Genomic DNA, 20,587 nt, shown 5'->3' on the forward strand with positions numbered 1-20,587 from the left:
TCTTTAAATTTTAATTTTGGGGGGAGTAGTGTTCAAATGCAGTTTACAAATGAAATACAAAGCAGGAAAGAATGCATAAACAAACACGACCCAAAGTGTAATGGTGACCATTGCTTTAAGAAAATATGAAACAACTTTAAGATCCTTCAAACACGAGCCGCCTTCCCATTCTCAGAGAGCTCTTGCTTTCCATGCTGCTGAGCACTCCATCCGATTTCATGGGATTTTCACACATCTCTCTTCACTTCTCTGACTTCCTCTGTCTAACATGGGCTGATACAGTTCAGCCACCACACAGAAACCAGAACGAGGTGTGAGAGCTGCGATTTCAACGACTCTGTGAGCCCCTTCGTATATTTTTTGCTCCTGCACTCAAAGAAAAAAAAAAAAAATGGTAAAAAGCTTCCAGTAAGTCACTGCTCTCTTTTGTTAAAATTAGCACAGTCGTGGTAGTAGATTGGTTGTAGGGTTCCCGCCCACACACATTCTCCTTCCCCAGGATCCAGAGGCTGACTGTAACTTGGGAAAGGGACAGTAGAGTGTCCCTGTGGGTGCCACATGACATCTCCCTGAGGGCTGCTGAGTGATTGATCCAGTGGTCAGTCTCTTTTTCAAGAATTTGAACTGGAGAATGGAGCAGACTTGCAAAGATAACAGTGGATGTGGCCACAGAAAGAAAGTCGGAGAGACAGAGCAGATTGCTTGTTATCTCCTAATAAACCTCCTCCCCTCCCCTCCCTTTTTGTATATGAATAAGTTTGAATGGGGTTTCTGTTCCACACAACTAAAGGAAGCCTGCCTGTCTTAGGTGGACACCAAAAAAAGAACATTCTGTTTCACCACCAAACCCAGATAAAGGCACTGATGGTGGATTTAGAATATCATAGCAAACTTTGTACAAATATATAATGCTGAGATTCAAAAACGACTTCACAATACGGTGTGTTGTAAAGCCCATAAAAATGAACATTTGTGAAAGTCAAATGGAATTAAATATTGTTAATAGCAATCTTTAGTTATGCAGGGAAGACCAAGGGGAGATAAGCTGAGGGACTGAAAGGGCACATACACACACACAAACACACACACACACAAATTCTGCTGTTGATGCAAGCACTAAATGTTTATCAATGGTGGTAAATGTGAGATAGAATTTTTAAAAGGTAAAGAAAAATAAGAGATAGAGTAGCAAAAAAGAGGACGTATAATATGGTCAAAATGTCAGTCAAATAAACAAAAGAAAAAATTACCAACCTTATCTGTTCATCTACGCTTACCTTTTCTAATGAATTGTTGATTATAAAAACGCGGTATACTAGTTCATAGTAATTTTCCATTGATATATTTTTTCCCTTTTGGTCTCTATATGGCAAATTTGGAGCATGGAGAATCACCAAGAAAGATCCATTAACTTGGGTTATATTTATGACTGGAGGATCTATTTTTGCTGGAAAAAGAATAGAAAATTTTGACGAATCATTCAAAAAATGTACACACAAACACATTATGCATAGTAATAGATCATTACCAAACTCAGAAATTTGGCAAAAATCATTATGAAGAGATCCTGCTGACACCTAAAGTACAAATATTTAAGAAGTTTTTCTGATGATAATTCTTTTTTGATGATAATTTTTTAATTGCAAAGACTGACACTTTCTATTTCAGCTTTAAGAGGACATCAATCAATCATTTCCATAGCCCTCAGTGATTGTTTTGGAAAATAAAGCATAAAAAGTTATTTGGGGAGAGACCTTAGAGTAAGGCAAATATTCTATAGGTCCTTAAGGATGTAAAATTTCAAAGAAGCTTTAAAACCATTTGAAGACTTAATAGCTATAAAATTAATTCGACAGGAGTATGTCATATCCTATGGAACAGTATTGGAAAGATCACAAGAAAGAATGTTTGATTTGTGCATTTTGTTAGCAATAACCAGATCATTATTAACTAGGAAAGAGAATTAGATAGATAGATAATCATTTTATTTGTCCCCAGATTCACTATAATATTGCTAGGTGTAGATTTAGTTGTTGGTGTTTTTTTGTTTGGTATTTATTATAGATTTGTATCTTTTTGTAGTCTTGAGAAGATAGACATTCTCTCTTTTCTCAGATGAGAGAGAATGGCTGTCTTCTCAAGAATACATGCACGTACACACATAAATATACATATATGTGCATTTATATGCACCTTTTTTTCCTTAGGGTAACATATTGAATGTTTTCCTCAGACATGTCTTTCAGCTGACCAATTTACCAATTTATTCTTCAGCTATGTCTAATCTAATCTTTAAGCCATAAATTAAAATTTAAAAATTTCAGTGATTATATATTTTTTATTTTTAGGAGGCCTATTTGGGTCTTTTTCAATCTATCTGGTCTAAAACCAATAATATTTTGGTCTTTGACTCTGTTTTTATTCCCTCTGTTTTATCTTTACACTTATTTATTTATTTATTTATTTATTATTTTTTCCTATATAAAGATGACCGGTAAGGTGATCTCAACCCTTGGCTTGGTGCTGTCAGCACCACACTCAGCCAGTGAGCCAACCAGCCATCCCTATATAGGATCCGAACCTGTGGCCTTGGTGTTATCAGCACCGCACTCTCCCGAGTGAGCCACGGGCCGGCCCTTACACTTATTTATTTTATCATCTGCTTCCAAAATTACAAATACTTGAAGTGCTGGTTGGGTCAGTGCTTGTTTCTTTCAAGTTGCTTATGTTGATCTGGTTCTTGTGTTTGTATGGTGAGTACATGTCCAAAAGTTGATACTTTCTTTTTTATAGCTTTGGTTTGAATTTTTAAATTTTCAATAATTTTTTATTGACCTATAAGACAGATACAGGCAAATAAATGAATTATAAGGATTTGGATCAAAAATATTTACAAATAAACACTCCTGTATAGATACTACCAAGGTCAAAAAACAGGCCATTGTGAGCACCCCAAATCTCCCTTATGTTTCCTCTAAGTACTTAATTCCAGAAGGAAATCACAATTGTCCTTTTTCCTAATCTACTCCCATACAGATTAATTTGGAATCACGCAATAAATACTTTTTTGTGTGTCTGACTTCTTTCACTTAAATATGAAAATAGTTATAGGCTGAATTGTGTACCCCCAGAATTCATATGTTGAAATTTTTTTTATTGAAACATAAGCGATAATACATATTTGTAGGGTACAGAGTTGACTATCAATACTTGTGTACAATATGTGACTATTAAATCAGGATAATTAGCATATTCATCATTACAATATGTAGTCATTCTTTGTGTCCATTAACCAATTTCTGGCTGACCTCTCTCCCACTCTCCCTTTCACACTTTTAGTAACAACAATTCTGTTTTCTCCTCCTGAAAGTTCAGTGTATTATGGTTTGTCCTCCCTCCCTTCCTCCCGTCCTTCCTTCCTATAGGTATCCAATTTTCCCTGTACCATTTGTTGAAGAGGCTGTCCTTTTCCCATTGTATGTTCTTGGTGCCTTTGTCGATCAGTTGGCTGTAAGTACGAGGGTTAATTTCTGGGTTTTCTATTCTGTTCCATTGGTCCATGTGTCTATTTTTATGCCAGTACCATGCTGCTTTGGTTGCTATAGCTTTGTAGTATAATTTGAAGTGAGGTAGTATAATGCCTCTGGCTTTTTTTTTTTTTTTTTGCTCAGCATTGCTTTGGATATTTGGGGTCTTTTGTTGTTCCATATGAATATTAAGATTGTTTTTTTCTACTTCTGTGAAGAATATCATTGGTATTTCGATGGGGATTGCATTGAATTAGTATGGACATTTTCACATTAATTCTTCCAAGCCATGAATATGGAATGTCATTCCATCTTTTGGTGTCCTCTTTAACTTCTTTCAGTAGTGTTTTTGTAGTTCTCATTATAGAGAAATTTCACCTGCTTGGTTATATTTATTCCTAGGTATTTTACTCTTTTAGTAGCTATTGTAAAGGGCTTGCTTTTTTGATTTCCTTTTCTGCTAGTTCATTGTTGGTGTATAAAAATGCTACTGATTTTTGTGTATTGATTTCATATCCTGCAATTTTGCTGAATTTGTTTGTCAGCTCTAGGACTTTTTTTTGGCAGAGTTTTAGGATTTTCTGTATAAGGAATCATGTCATCTCTGAACAGGAACAGCTTAACTTGATCTTTTCCAATTTGGATGCCCCTTATTTCTTTCTCTAGCCTGATTGTTCTGGCTTGTATGTCCAATATTATGTTGAATAAGAGTGGTGAGAGTGGGCATCTTTTTCTTGTTCCTGTTCTCAGAGGAAAAGCTTTCAGCTTTTCTCAATTCAGAATGATATTGGTGATGGGTTTATCATATATGGCTTTTCTTGTGGTGAGATATTTTCCTTTTATACCTATTTTGTTGAGAGTCTTTATCATGAAAGATGTTTAATTTTGTGGAATGCTTTTTCTGCATCTATTGAGATAATCATCTGCTTTTTGTCCTTTATTTTGCTGATGTGGTGTATCACATTTATTGTTTTGTTTGTTGAACCATCCTTGCATCCCTGGGATGAATCCCACTTGATCATGATGCATAATTTTTTTGATATGCTATTGTTTTCTATTTGCTAATATTTTGTTGAGGATTTTTGCATCTATTTTCATTAGGAATATTGGCCTGTAGTTTTCTTTTTTTGTGTATGTCTTCATCTGATTTGGGTATCAGGGTGATGTTGGCTTCATCAAATGAATTTGGAAGAATAGCTTCTGTTTCAATTTTTTGGAATAGTTTGAAGAGAATTGGTATTAATCCTTCTTTAAACGTCTGGTAAAATTCATCAATGAAGCCATCTGGTCCTAGGCTTTTCTTTGTTACTGCTTTAATCTCATTGCTCATTATTGGTCTATTCAGGTTTTGTATTTCTTCTTGGTTCAGTCTTGGTAGTTTTTATGTGTCCAGAAATTTATCCATTTACTCCAGATTTTCAAATTTGTTGGCATACAGTTGTTCATACTAGTCTCCAATGATTCTTTGTAGTTCTGTGGTATCAATTGTAATGTCTCCTTTTTCATTTCTGATTTTTCTCATTTGGGTCTTCCCTCTTCCTTTTTTAGTTAGTCTAGCTATTGGTTTGCCTATTTTGTTTATATTCTCAAAGAATAAACTTTTGTTTTGTTAATCTTTTATGTTTTTTTGCTCTCTGTCTTATTTAGTTCTGCTCTGATCTAAATTATTACTTTCCATCTACTAATTTGGGGATTGGATCATTCTTATTTTTGTAGTTCTTTGAGGTGGAATGTTAGGTTGTTCATTTGAAGTCTTCCTATTCTTTTAATGTAAGCTTTCACTACAATAAAATTTCCTCTTAGTACTGCTTTTGCAGTATCCCACAGGTTTTGCTAAGGTGTGCTTTTATTTTCATTTGTTTCAAGGGATTTTTTGATTTCCTGCTTTATTTCTTGACCCATTGGTTGTTTAGGAGCATGTTGTTTAGTTCTCATGCATTTCTATAGATTCCAGAGTTTTGTTTGTTGTTAATTTCTAATTTTATTCCATTGTTGTCTGAAAATATACTCAATATGATTTCAATCTTTTAAATTTTGTTTTAGAATTTAAAACATGTGGTCTATCCTGGAGCATGATCCACATGCTGATGAGAAGAATGTATATTCTGCCTTTTTTGGATGAAATGTTCCATAAACGTCTGTTAAGTCCATTTGGTCTAAAGTGCTGTTTAAATTCAATATTTCTCTGCTAATTTTTTGTTTCTAGGTGATCTTTCCATTGCTGACAGCAGCATGCTAAAGTCCCTAACTATTATTGTTTTGGGGTATATCTCTACCTTGGTCCAGTAACAGTTGCTTTATATATCTGGGTGCATATATATTTATGATTATTACGTCTTCTTGCTGCATCGATTCTTTCTTCATTTTATAATGTTACTCTTTGTCTCTTTTTATGGTTATTGGTTTGAAGTCTGTTTTATCTGATATAAGTATGGTGACTCCTACTCATTTTTGGTTTCCATTTGTGTGGAATATCTTTTGCTACCCCTTTACTATTAGGCTATGTGTGTCTTTATTAGTGAATGGAGTTTCTTGCAGATAGCATATAGTTAGGTCTAGCTCTTTAATCCATTCAGCCAGTCTGTATCTTTTAAGTGGTGAATTTAATTCATTTACTTTCAGGGTTATTGAAAGGTACTGCCTTGCTCCTGCTACTTTATTAATTTTTTTATGGTTGTTTTATATTTCTTTTGTTCCTTTCTTTCCCTTTTATGGTTTGTCTTTGCTGTGTGGTGTTTTTTTGTAGTGATAAGATACATTTTCTTTCTCTTTCTCTTTTGTGCATTTGTTCTACTAGTGTTTTTATTCTTTCTCATGTATTTATGGTGATATATATTGCTCTTTTGATTCAAGATATAGGACTGCCTTGAGGATTTGTTGAAGGACTAGTCTTGTGGTGATGAATTGCTGCAGCTTTTGTTTGTCTGGGAAGGACACTATTTCTCCTTCACTTCTAAAGGAAAGCTTTCCTGGATATAGTATTCTTGGTTGGCAATTTTTGTCATTTAGGACTTTGAATATGTCATCCTCCTCTCTCCTAGCCTGTAGGGTTGCTGGTGAGAAGTCTGCTATTAGCCTAATGAAGATCACTTATAGGTGATTTGATGCTTTTCTCTTGCAGTTTTTAGAATTCTTTCTTTGTTTGACTACAGTGCACCTCAGGGATGTCCTTTCTGGGATGAATTTGTTTGGGGATCTTTGAATTTCTTGGGTCTGTGGGACCATATCTCTCCCAATACTTGGGAAGTTTTCAGCTATTATTTCATTAAATAGGCTTTTAATGCCTTTTCCTTTCTCTTTTCCTTCTGGTACATCCATAATACAGATGTTTGTATGCTTAAGGTTATCAGAATGATCTTATATGCTTTTCTTTTTCTTTTTTCTTTTTTCTTTTTTTTTGGTCCAGCTGTGTTAATTCAAAAAGTCTGTCTTCTAGTACAGAAATTCTTTTTTCTGCTTGTTTTAGCCTGCTGCCTATCCTCTTTTTTATTTTATTGAAAGCATTCTTTAGTTCCAGGATTTCTTCTTAGTTCTCTTCTATTGTTTTGATCTCTTTGCTGAATTTCTTATGCATGCCCTGGATCTTTTTTTTTTTTTTTTTTTAAACTTCATTGTGATTTCTATTTTTTCATTTATCACATAGAGTTTCATTAATACTGACATTTGGGGTTTCACTTCAGGCAATTCATCAGTTTCCTGTTCGGGGTCTGATGTTGGACAATTGTAGTTTTCTTTTGGTACTGTCATGTTTCCCTGTTTCTTCATCCTTTTTGTATCTCTGCACTGATGTCTGGGCATCTGCTGGTGGCATAGTCACTTCTCTTAATTTTTGGAGTGGTTTTTGAGGGGAGGAATTCTTACTCATAGCAGTGTTTCATATTGATAGTTGGGTTGGGCTACATAGGTTTGGTTCTCGGTAGGCATGGTAGTAAGTGCTGGATTGTTCCCCTCACCTTCTCCTCTAGTGTAGGCATGCTGCTGTGTCAGATAGGACACTGGATTCTCACGGCAGGTGGCATGGATGGAGGCAGCTTCTGTACCCCTGGCATACTCCCTGCTGGTTCTGGTGGGTTCACTGAGTCAGAAGGACCTCTAAGCTCCAGGGGCAGGATGGCATGGATTCAGGTAGCCAGCACAAGGGACAGGTGCAGCTCCTTCTCGCTGCCCACTGGAGAGTGTACATGATGTTGAGTTTGGCAGGGCTCTGAACTCCCAGAGGAGGAGGGTTTGCATCCAGGCAACCAGTGCAAGTGGCCAGCACAGACCCCTGGTCGTTGTCTGCTGAAGCAGGTGCAGGGCAGGATTCTGAATCCCTGGAGGAGGAGAGTGTGGATCTAGGCAACAAGTGCAAGGGACTGGCACAGCCCCTGGATTGCTATCCACTGAGTGGGTGTTGCATTGAGCTAGGTGTGGCTCTGAACTCCCAGGGGAAGGAGGGCATGGATCAAGATGACTGGTGCAATCCCCTCACTCTCCACTGGCACAGGCAGCTCCCTATGTTGAGTGGGGCTCTGTATTCCCAGAAAGAAGGAGGACACATATCTAGGCAGTTGGTATGCTCCCCCCATGCTCTCTGCCAGGGTGTGCAGGGCCACTGGGTTGGTGGGACGCTGATCTCCCCTGGCTCCTATCCCAAAATGCGGCATTCAGCATCAGCCTGGGAGGGGAATGGGGAATGGTTGACTCAGTACTTAGTTTCCCTCTGGGGAAATGCAGTCATGTGGGCTTGTAGCAGCTCCACACACTGGGCTGACTGTCCATGAGGGCTGTATGGTTACCCTGCAGCCTGGTTTGCAGGCATCTAAGGTGAGGGTGCCTGCTGCCAACCCTCCCCCTCCTACCTTGTCCTGGCAGTGTGGGGTTTCTCCAGTCTCCAAGCCAGTCCTGTTCAGGAGCTTCTCCTTTCCTTCTATGTTGCTGTCTTGAGTTTTCAGGTTTAGGGGGGTTTTCTTCATTGCTAAGCTGGGTTACATTGTTTTTTTCTAGACACACTACTCTTCATGTGACTATCTATTTGCTGCTTTGGACTTTTTTTGCACCAGAGGCAAGGGCTAGTCACCTCTAGTCAGCCATCTTACCAAGAAAAAAACCATATGTTGAAGTTTTAACCCCCAGTAGTTCAGAATGGGACTATATTTTGAGATGGGGCCTTTAAAGAGGTAATTAAGGTAAAATGAGGTCACACTGGAGGTATGGGTGGTCCTTAATCCAATATACTGATGTCCTCATAAGAAGAGATTAGAACACAGACATGCAAGCATACAGAGGAAAGACCACTTGAATACATAGCATGAAGGTGGCCATCTACAAGCCAAGGAGAGAGGGCTTCAAAAACTACCAAAACCATGATCTTGAACTTCTAGACTCCAGAACTATAGAAAAATAAATTGTTTAAACCACCCAGCCAAGTCTGCAGCATTTTTTCATGGCAGCTCTAGCACACTAATATATCCACATTGTTACACGTATCAACAGTTTGTTCTTTTGATTGCTGTGTGGTATTTAATTGTATGAATATCATAATTTATCCACTGTGTTATCACAGACTTTTAAGCTATATCCGGTTTTTAGTTACTATGAGTAAAATTACCATGAACATTCTTGCATGTGTCTTTTGGGGAATGTGCATTTTATTGAGTATATACCTACAAGTAGAATTGCTGGGTCATAGGGTTTATATATGCTTAGTAAATAGATTTTGCCAAACAGTTTTTCACAGAGGAAACACTAATTTAAAGCCCCTTCAGCAGTATGTGAAAGTTCCCATGTTTCACATTTTCTCTAACACTTGGTATTCCATTGTGGTAAGTATATAGTACCAATTCATCGTGTTTTTATGTTGCATTTTCCTGATAATGGAATTGAGCATCTTTTCACATGTTTATTGGCCATTTGGATATCCACTTTTGTGACAATCTTGTTCTAGTCTTTTACCTATTTTTAAATTGGCTGTCTGTCTTTTTATTATTGATTTATAAGAGTTCTTCGTACATTATGGACCTAGTCCTTTGTCAAATATATGTATTGTAAGTATCTTCTCTTTGCAGGTCACATTTTCATCATTTTAATGGTATATTTGGATAAACTGTTCTTAATTTTAGTGTAGTTCATTTAACCAGTTATTTCCTTTATTAGTAATACTGTGGGGGTCTGTCTATCCCAAAATCATGTAAATACTTGCCTATGTTAGCAAACATCAGGAATCAACAAACATTTTCTGTAAAGGGCCAGATAAATATTTTAGGCTTTGTGGGCCACATGTATGTGTGTTGCACCTCTGCCACTGTAGTGCAAAAACTACCATAAACAACATGTAAATGAATGGGTGTGACTTCGTTCCAATAAAATTTTATTTACAAAAACAGAAGAAGGCCAAATTTTGCCCACAGGCTATTGTTGCTGAGTTTTATTGATTTAATCCAACCAGACTTGATTTTGTAAATGGATGATGTAGAGAGACAAGATTTATTTTTTTCCCAATTAATCAAGTCACATTTATTAAAAAGACCATAGTTACTACATAGAACTGTACCATGGACATAAATCGAACGACTGTATATGTGTTGTGCTGCCTCTGAACTCCAGTTTAAGGATTTGGCTTTGCTTCTGCAATGTATTCTGTGGCCCCATCAACCTGGTACAACTTTAAGTTGGTGTTTTCTGAAACATGAAAATTGTATATATTCGAATCTCAAACGTTTATGAATTTAGAGGACACTTAATTCCTAATAAAGTCAAGGCTGAAACATACAATTTTGTTTCCTTGCTTTATTGGAAGGGCTTTTCCTAGTCTGCCCTTTTATTGACAGTGTAGCCTTCAGAAGGTCTAAAATTTTTGTGGGGGTACTGGTTGTAATCCCCCCACCTTGTGCTGGCCTAAGACCTTGTATTTTGTCCTGGGAATGGCTGTTACCACCTAGATCTAGTTACCAAGTTAGGTAAATACCCTCAGGGAACCTGGGGCTTCACTATGTTTATACTCTGGTTTCCCCCCTAATTTCCAGCTATTTTGTTTTGGCCCCTGGGGATTTCCTTTATTTTCTTTCATGCTCCTCTGTAGAGTTAAGAGAATGTGTTGTATTTTATACAAAGTTTCTAAGTGTTTTAGAAAAGGAGGGCCTGTAGAATAATTTGGAACCCAAAGTTGTTAATTCACTTTTCAGCTATGTCGGATATTTTGCCTAATTGCTGGAAGGAAAAGGAATTCCCCCTTGTTTATACTCTAATCTCCCAAAGAAGTTAATATTTAATCCCATTAATGCTTTCCATGCTCTAAATTCTGCTCACCAGTGACCTCTTGCCTACCACCTGCAAATTGAGAAGGGTGACTCACTGCTCAGTTTTGTATGAGCGTGAGGTGTGATTAATTTCCTCCTAGATAAAAAACAAACTTCTAAGTAGTAACATAGAGTTACTATGAGACCCAGCAATTCTACTCCTAGATATATACCTAAGAGAAATAAAAGTATATGTCTACAAAAAACTTGTACATGAATGTTCATAGCAGCATCATTCATAATAGCTAAAAGGTGGAAGCCACTTAAATGTTCATCAGCTGAAGAGTGGATAAACAATATGTAGTGTATCCATATAATGAAATATTATTTGGCCACAAAAAGAAATGCAGCTTGAAATATAGGCTACGACATGGATGAACCTTGGAAACATTATGCTAAGTGAAAGATGCCAGTTACAAAAGATCACATGCTGTGTGAGTCCATCTAGAACAGGAAACGCTATAGAGACAGAAAGATTCGTGGCTGCTTAGGCTTGGGAGGCTGGGGGACAGCCAAGGGTAGAGTATGAAGGTGACAGTCAAAGGGTAGAGTATGAAGTCTCTTTCTGAGGTGATAAAAATGTTCTAAAATTGACTGTGAACAATGGTTGTACATATTTGTGAATATACTAAAAACCATTGAATTGTATATATTATTTGGGTAAATTGTGAGATATGTGAATTATATCTGAATAAAGATATTTAAAAACTCTAAGTGGACACAGGGACAGCCTAGTTTCTCAGTGTCCCATAGTTGCTCTATGGCTCATGAACAAAACGGTTGTATGAAAGGGATAAAGACTATGTATAGACTCAACAATATGGACTCCCTCTTATCAAAGTAGGGTTGACATGGCTGAGTGTCCAACTTCCCAGTAAGGAAGCCCAATGCTGAACCTCTAGTATAGTGCTATGTACTCCAGGAGCTTTCATCTACCACCTGGTTGCAGCTAGAGTTTTTTTGTTTGCTAGTTTCTTCCAACAGAGATGGTGTAAGAAACACCGGAATAGACACTCTTCTGGTTATAAATTTTTCTTTGCTGCTTCAATGCTTTTATTAGCAGACTATCCCCCCACACACATGCATGGATGTAGTGAATGCCTCACTCATTAGCACAGCACCCCACAACACACTGCTTATGACCAAGAAATTAAGTTAACGTGGAAGAAGTGAAGCAAGGTCTCATACCCAAAGGGATATTTGACTTACTGTATATCCCACCACTTAGCAATTCCTGCCTTTATAAAAAGGAGAAATAGATAATTGAAAACTCAGCCTGAGAGACACCTCGTGGGGTGGTATATGAATTGGTATGTGCACTAACTAAGCCTGTGACCAATATATGTTACTATTTCTTCCAGAGACAGAATTCACTGGTCTGGGATACAAGATTGGAAGTGAGAGAGGCAATCTCATTATTACACCTGGTGACCCACTCATGACATTTTTTTGTTTCCTATATGCCTGACCTTTAATTCTGCTGGTTTATAACAAAAATGGTTTTAAAGAATTGGAAGCTGAGGCTACCTTCTTACCATTGGGAGCTCCCTGTGCCATTTAACCAACAAAGAGAAAATGAGGTTCTTGTATCACCTAGGGTGAGTAGTTATGATTGTCAAGGGGAAGTGGAGTTGTTATAAATACAACAAGATCAGGTAGAAGGATGCCTGGTATCCTCTGCTGTGCCTCTTAGAACTTCTATATTCAGTGATAAAAAATAATGTAAGATTAAGTCAAGTTAACACAGGAAAGACCAAAAGGACTCCAACTCCTCATGAATGAAGAGCTGAGGTGCTGGCTGAAAAGGAAGTGAACGCCGAGTTAATAATGACAGAAGTTATAAATATTAACCACAGCTTCATGATTACTTGCAATTATGAAGATTGTGGTAAATACCCATATTTTCTTTCCTGGTCTATTACGCATGTCTTTATAATATACATTAAACTCTTTCTTTTTTTCTCTTTCCTTTTTCTCTACTATGTTACACAAGGTCAGGTGGTAATGGTTAATTTTACAATTTATGTCTTAAATTATATCTTATTCTGTGATTATGACTAAACTTGAAGAGGAATAAACATCATTCAGAAATAGATAGTGAGAACACTATTGGTCTCCCCTTTCAAGGAGCAACTAAAAGTCTTAATTTCTCAACAGAAAATGTTCTAACATGGGTATTTTCAGGAACTTAACCCTCAGATTTGGGAAGGAAGTAGGGCAGTATGACTTCTTTTCTGCTGTCTAAAAATCCTTTTTTTTTTTTTTTTTAGCAGGTAGCAATCTGGCTTCATCAGAGACTCAAGGCTCTTCAGATAACGCAGCAGAAGTTGAATCCTGACTTGGGGAATACAGGTCATGAGAATTGAGGTTAAAGCCTCTATACCTTGATTTCCTGGGCTGGGAAAATGGGGTAATAAATGCTATTTCCTAGAGCTGTCCTGAGAATTAGAGCAAATGAGATGCTGGTGCAGAGCGCAGCAAAGCACAGGGCCTGGGACCTAGGGAGGCTCTGTGAGGACTGTGCAAGGGCAGGAAGCACAAAAGGAAGGAAACTCCAGGGAACTCACTTTCCCACCAGGGAGTGAAGCGGCGTGTCACGCTCCAGGCCGAGCGGCTTCCCGCCGAGGCCGTCCTTACCCTCCCGTAGTAAGGTTCCTGGACGTCTGAGGTTTCATTGGTAAGGTCGCAAAAGAGTTCTTGAATACCCCAACAGTCCTCTTTGCTTTTCCATTTTCTCTGTCCATACCTGTAGAAGGGAAGAGACCAGGCTCTGAGTTTCTTTTGTCCATTAAAGGCATCTTCAGTTTTTTCAGTCTCTTACTAATTTTTTAGACTGGTTGAAACCATCCTCTACCATCAGTACCACTGTGTGCGAAAGCTTATTGGCAACTCTTCGGTGTCTTTTTACAAATTCCTTCGAGTTAACCACAGCTACCTTGTAGAAAGATAAACTCAACCCTGACACCTTCTCTATCCCTAACATAAGGATTTTAATTTTTCTAATACTCAGCCAGTGTTGCTTCTGAAGCATGGACCAACTTCCATTTTTGAGTACTTGCTTTCCACATCCTTAATGCTCTGAGGTTTCAAGTCTTTGTGGTTTTTTCCCCCACTTCTCATCAGCTTGCTGTTGAGTAATGTAGCTGATTCTGAGAAGTGGTTGCAACTTGGCATCTCAGGTGATGCTTACTCAACACACATGATTAATCTCTTTATTGCCAAGTGAGCAGAGGTTGTAGTGAGGGCTCTGTAGACACCCCGTAAGTAGGAGCTGGGAGAGAGGGAGGGAAACCCATGAGAAAAGGTAGTGAGGCAATGAGGCGGATAGGCTGACTCAGCCTGAGACCACGGGATGGTGAAATAGCCAAAGGGAAGAGTAGTGCTTCACCTCCTAATGGGTCACAAATTAGAGCAAAGGCAGTAGGTGATGGTGGTGAGGAATTCGGGACCGGGGAGAAAGGTTTTCTAAAATATTTGTTGAAGGACTTGAAATCTAACTTTTTAAAAATCTTTTAAAAAACTTTTTATAAATCTGCATTGTGCTGTTGAAAATACCATACAGACAGGAAAGAATCCAGTTATTCTAGGGTCCAAAATTTATATAAGCTTGGGAGCCCTCTTTAAGGAAAAGAATTACAAATATAAACTTCTTCCATGGGGCTCTGAAGTTTAATCTTCATTAGCTTCATGGTAAACAGCTTCTAATCACTTATTTCTTTGGACCACAAATAGGTCCTCTTTGGACCTATTTATATTACGTAAGGGGGAGTGTAGAAAGATTACCAATTTCTATTTCCTCTATGCTGAAAGCATCTCCAACTATGCCCAAATCTATTTTTGTAATGGAGAAACCTTTATTGTAAAGACTCGTAAATTTTGTAGTTGCTACACAAAATATGCGAGAAAAGCAGTTAAAGACTGAGAAACTTCTGGGGATAATCCTTCTGAAATTAATTAGTAAAATAATTAGTAATAAATTAATTAGGAAAATCTGACCTAGGATCTACTCCACGCTGGAGGAACATGGATGAATTTATGTAATAAAAATTGCTATTTTGACTCATACTTGCATCTGATTTTCTGAATTTCTAATGAAAAACCATGAAAGCTAAACTGTGTATCTCCTGTCTCATGCTCAGCCAGCCTGTCAAACTATGTCAGAGGAGGAAGAGCCTCAAGGAAATCTAGGAGTGGAAAAACTTGCCATTTTCAAATCAGAAGTGTCAGTTTCCAGGCCTTGATCCAGGAAAGGAGTAGATTTTATCTGAGTGTTGGCAATGATCCAGCAGGACCAGCCTGAAGATCACAGGAGAGAAACATGCAGCAGCATGTTCCAGTTTGTGTTTATGCTTGCAGGAATCATTAATTTTTTACAAGAATTTTAAAAATAGTAAGCCCCACTCTAAAAAAATGAATTTCATGTTAAAAAAATATTTTACACACTCACCTCTATGTTAACCACCATTTCTTTTTCAACTATCAGGAGTTTTGCCTTAATTGAGAACTGACTATGTGTGAAACAAGTCGTTTGCATTCATTTGACAGATATGTTTTGAGAGTCTACCATGTGTGAGGCACTGTCATGGAGCCAAAGGTCAAGACTATAAGATCTAGGGTTGAAGTGTCTGCCCAAAAGACTGCACATCGCTTGTGTTTGAGTCCCCATGCAGCTTCAGGGGAGACAAGTCACTTCTGTCTCTACCTCTGCCTCTTCTCAATCCCTATGAAGCTGAGAACAGCTCAGATCCTAACACTCCATTGCATTCTAAAACATGTTATCCCAGTGGCCATCTCTACCAGCTGGAGGCAGCTCAGTTTACTTACATTTTGTATTGCACAAAATAGACACTGCTGTTGCCAGTAAGCACCCTCCCAGGCTGCCAGTGCAAAATGTTGTGAAAATTCCGGGACTGAAATTGTACCCTCTGAGGCTTCAGAGATTCATGGGCTGGCTGAGTTCCTAAAATAATAAGAGAAGGAAAAACATCGAACGTCCATTTGAGCACCATTGTTATTAGCAGTAGTTTTCAGTGTGATGCGTGCATCAGGATTCTCTGAAGTAGTTCTAAGTGCAGGGGGTGGGGGTAGAGCCCAGAAATCAGTATTTTGAATCTTCAATGAGATGCTTTTGATTCAGGCTAAAGTTTCAGAGCAATGTGTTCCAGGTTATAAAAACATACAGGATATCCTCCCACCCTATTTCCCAAACTGTAGAGAGACAAAACATTGTCCTTAGTTCCTTCCCAGATAGTGATGGGATATAATGGCTGAGATGAAAGATCTTCACTAAGGCCCACTCATCCACCTTCCTAGGAACCACTGTATTACCACTACTCCAAGGCAAAATTTGCCTGGGATCAATTTTGGCTCCAGGACCTCAGCCCAGTGCTCGCTTCCACCTTTCTCAGGTTCTTGTTCAATCTCTGGGTCCTGCCTCTGGGTGGGTCTGCCTTTATTGTCCCTCTCCCGAATGGCTGTGCTCACCTGCCTGCATCCTGGCTCCCCATGGCAAGCGTAGCTGCTCAGATGAACTAGCCCACACTAAGGAGGGCGACTGCCCAAGTCTCTGCTGCAGGGCTGAGTGTTTCTGAGAACAATCATGGCAGGAGAGGGGATCACTCTGCCCTGGCATGGCTTGTGCTTTCTTCCTCAAATCATGTGACATAGGCGTCCCAGCCTTATGTGCGTTTAGTCCCGGGGAGGCAAGAGACCTTTGGCAAGTTTTATTCTAGGGTCCAAAGTTTCTGATAAGGGATTAGAACTTGGGCAGAAGGAGGGGTCAGGAAGCATATCTTCTGCTTTCTCCCTGACCTCATCTTCTGGCACCCTCCCTCTTGCTTCTCTAGAGTGGTCCCCCTGCTCCTGCTCCACCATGCCAGTGATGATCCCACCGTAGGGTTTCTGCATTGGTGCTTCGCTTTTCCTGGACTACCCTGCCCCTGGATTTCCACGTGGCTCATTGCACCACTTCCTTCAAGTCTTTGCTCAAATATCACCTTACTGAGATGGAAGAAAATACTCAAGCCCTGATCTCAGCTTTGAACTTTCAAGATGTGTTATTTTCTAATGAATGGGGCTGTTTCCTCAGCTATTTTTTCTTACCAACCAAATAGTGTTCATACTGTTATTTTTTCTTTTGTTTTTATCTTTATTTTTTGGACTTCCTTCCGGGCAAGAGTGTGTTTCACAGTTGAGTTAGCTCACCAGAATCATTACCTGACCGATCATATTTAGTACATAAAAATTCCAGAAGTTCTCAGGAAGTGATAGGCACAATTCCCTGCAGACCTGCCTAGAGTTGATTGGCTAACCTGAAGACAGATGGCTCAGTACCCTCTTATCTCTTCAGTCTGGAGATTTCTTCTCTCATTCTTGTACCAATACCATTGCTACCACCACCGACAATGATAACAACTGACCTTGCACCAGGCACGGAAGGACTTTTGTCTGCATTGACCCACTTCATTTGCTCAGCTCTTCTGTGAGAAAGGTGCTATTGTGGTCTTCCTCTTACAGACTAAAAAACTAGGCTCAGAGAGGTGAAGAAACTTGCCCAGCAGCAAATGGAGGTGCTGATTTTGTACCTGGCAGTCTGACCCCAGAGCCTTCCTCTTACCTACCCCAGAAAACCAAGAGCAAGTCCTCGGCAGAGAGGAGCTCAAGGAGGAGGCAGAGCAATCGGAGGCTGAGGATACTATTTCTCCACCTCCTTCTCCCCCCTCCTCCTTCTGGCTGGCATTCTTTGAACATTGAACATATATGAACATCAGACATATGTTAGGCACTGTGCTCAAATCCTTACAACTTATTGAATTCCTACAGCCACCAAAAAAGGTAGGTAATTTGATTACTGCATTTTACAGATGAGAAAGCTGAGGCTTTAAGATGTTGTGTATCTTGCCCAAGGTTACAGGCCAGGTAAGATGCAGAGCCAGGATCATTTTGGTAGCACTTGAATTCCTACCATAGTTTGCTAAACAAGTCCTTGTAATTATCAAGGACCAGAGGCATAGTCTACTCAATTCCACACATTTCTGGAAGATGGAGGCTTAAATTACTTTTATGTAGCAGTCACTGGACAACTGTGTGGTCTTGGAAAGTTCCTTGAACCACTTACACTGACTGGTAGCCATTGCTAACTCAGGATTCTAATAGCCTTGCTCACAGGTATGTGGTAAGAAGAAGCTCTACACTTTTGAAGAGTTCTCCATGAATATCAATAGCAAATTCCACATGTTGTTTATGGCCACTATTCTGTGCCAGGCACTGCTCTAAGAATTTGGCATACGTTTGATATTAGACAAAGGCAACAAAAATCTACATTGGGGAAAAGATTGCCTCTTCAGCAAGTGGTGCTGGGAAAACTGGATATCCATATGCAGAAGAATGAAACTAGACATGCATCTCTCACCATACACTAAAATCAACTTGAAATGGATTAAAGACCTAGGAATAAGACCCGAAACCATAAAATTACTAAGGGAAAATATAGGTGAAACACTTAAACAGTTTGGTCAGGGCACGGGCTTTATGAACATGAGTGCAAAAGCACAAGCAGCAAAATAAAAAATAAGCAAATGGGAGTATATTAAACTAAAAAGCTTCTGCACAGCAAAAGAAACAATCAACAGAGTGAAAAGACAACCTACAGAGAGGGAGAAAAATTTTGCCAACTATGCATCCAACAAGGGACTAATATCCAGAATATACATAGAACTCAAGCAATTATACAGTAAAATAAATAAATGACCCAATTAAAAAATGGGCAAAGGAGTTGAATAGACATTTTTCAAAGGAAGACATACAATGGCCAACAGATACATGAAAAAATGCTCAACCTCACTAGTCATCAGGGAAATGCAAATTTAAACCACATTGAGATACCACCTCACTCCAGTTAGACTGGCTATGATGAAAAAGACGATGAATAACAAAATGCTGGTGAGGGTGTGGAGAAAAGGGAACATTACTGCACTGTTGGTGGGACTGTAAATTAGTACAACCACTTTGGAAAACAATTTGGAAGTTTCTCAAACAACTATAGATAGATCTTCCATATGATCCAGCAATCCCTCTTCTGGGTATATACACAGAGGAATGGAAATCATCATGTCAAAGAGATACTTGCACTCCCATGTTTACTGCAGCTCTGTTTACAATAGCCAAGATATGGAACCAACCTAAATGTCCATTAATAGATGAGTGGATAAGGAAACCGTGGTATATATAGACTATGGAATACTACTCTGCTATAAAAAAGAATGAAATACTCCCATTTACAACAACATGGATGAACCTGGAGAAACTTATGTTGAGGGAAACAAGCAAAGCACAGAGGAATAAACAGCTCCTGTGCTCACTCATATGTGGGAGCTAAGGGAGAAAGAAGGCAGGAAAGACCACGGTAGTGCCACCATCCGACAGAGGGAGGGAACATTCCTAGGGCTACAAATTGGAGTTGAGGAGAGAGGGGGAAAGGGAGGGAGGTTGGGGGATAATTGGAAGGGGACAAAGGGTACAAAAGTAATTTCTGGTAATGGGTATGCCCCAGTATGAATCTGGACCCCACATCATGGGCAGGAGGGGGGACAATCAGCTTTGTATCTCATGAATATTTGCAATAAGTAAATAAATAAATAAATAAATTAAAAGAATTTGGCATATACTAACTCATTTGATTTTCATAGTGACCTACAGTCCCCATTCAACAGATGAGGGATATTGAGGCACAGATGTGTTAAATAAATTGCCCAAGTTTTTCTAGATAGCAATTGGCAGAGTTGAAATGCAGACTCTAACAGCTAACAGTCTGGCTTAGGAGCCTGTGCTCATAACCACTGTGTTGTATTGTCCCTTCAAGGAAAAAGAAATTCTAAAGAGAGAGAGAGATGGATGGACATTGGTCCTCCTCTTTAGTAGGTATTCACGGAGTTAAGTACATGTGGAGTTATTCAGGCTGCAGATAGAGACTGACCCCATGTCTGTTCTCAATATTTAGTGACGTAAGAAAGCAAAAATTTTTACAAAGCCCAGAAAAGCACTAGGGATGTTTCTAACAGTCCCTTGACCAGACTCAGATGACAAAGGTGGGAGCAATTAAAAAGACATAAAGCACTTACCTGCTACCGCAGTCAGGAAGAAACTGACGAGGAAGCCTAGAAAGCAATGTTTAGGCGTCATGGTCGCAAGTGTGACTGATAGGAAAACCAGTGTTTCCTTCCATGAGAGGACAGCTCAGGACAGAAGAGGAAACTATAAAATCCACAAACCGAACATTCCCTCCCGGGTTTAACCAAAGGTTGTGGGTACAACTACAATCTTGCTTTGTTACTGCATTATATTGTTATTTTAGGGAAATTATAAAAGTCTTAGAATTACTTAAAAAAAAAACTTGCTGTAAGTCACTATTACATGGAAGGGGTTTTTTGTTGTTGTTGTTTTTTGTTTTGCTGGGGCTTCATTAGCTGTGGAAAGGCAAAACACTGATGATGGGCAGACCTGGAGGGCAGGGTAGGGCAGAGATTGTGCAAGCTGCATGCAGGTGAGAGAATGAAACAACTCATGGGGCCTTAGGGGAATCTGGCCCCAGGAGGCAGAGAGGCTGCCAGGACCAGGACTTGACTGACAGGGTGACTTTGAGTAATGGGGTGGCAGGAATAGCTATCAGAGCCCCCGGCAGTGGTTCAAAGCAGGTGAGGTCTTTCACTGATTCTTCCTTTTCCTTCCTTTTCGGTCACGCCCAGGTGAACCTCCCGGTGTGACTCATACCCTCCCACACGCACT

The 20,587-nt window shown here is 39.1% G+C and overlaps 1 protein-coding gene across 1 annotated transcript; it reads right to left on the bottom strand.

Annotated features, from left to right (window-relative positions):
- Positions 1 to 216: 216 nt before the first annotated feature.
- Positions 217 to 19,984, bottom strand: IL22RA2 (interleukin 22 receptor subunit alpha 2). The gene is made up of 5 exons (XM_063096057.1): positions 19,924 to 19,984; positions 15,629 to 15,764; positions 13,372 to 13,550; positions 1,278 to 1,447; positions 217 to 366 (listed from the first exon to the last, which is right to left on the bottom strand). Exons 1-5 carry the CDS (start codon positions 19,982 to 19,984, stop codon positions 217 to 219), a joined length of 696 nt encoding a protein of 231 aa, XP_062952127.1.
- Between the last annotated feature and the right edge of the window lie 603 nt (positions 19,985 to 20,587).

This window comes from Cynocephalus volans, chromosome 5, assembly GCF_027409185.1.
Source record: "Cynocephalus volans isolate mCynVol1 chromosome 5, mCynVol1.pri, whole genome shotgun sequence".
NCBI lineage: Eukaryota > Metazoa > Chordata > Mammalia > Dermoptera > Cynocephalidae > Cynocephalus > Cynocephalus volans.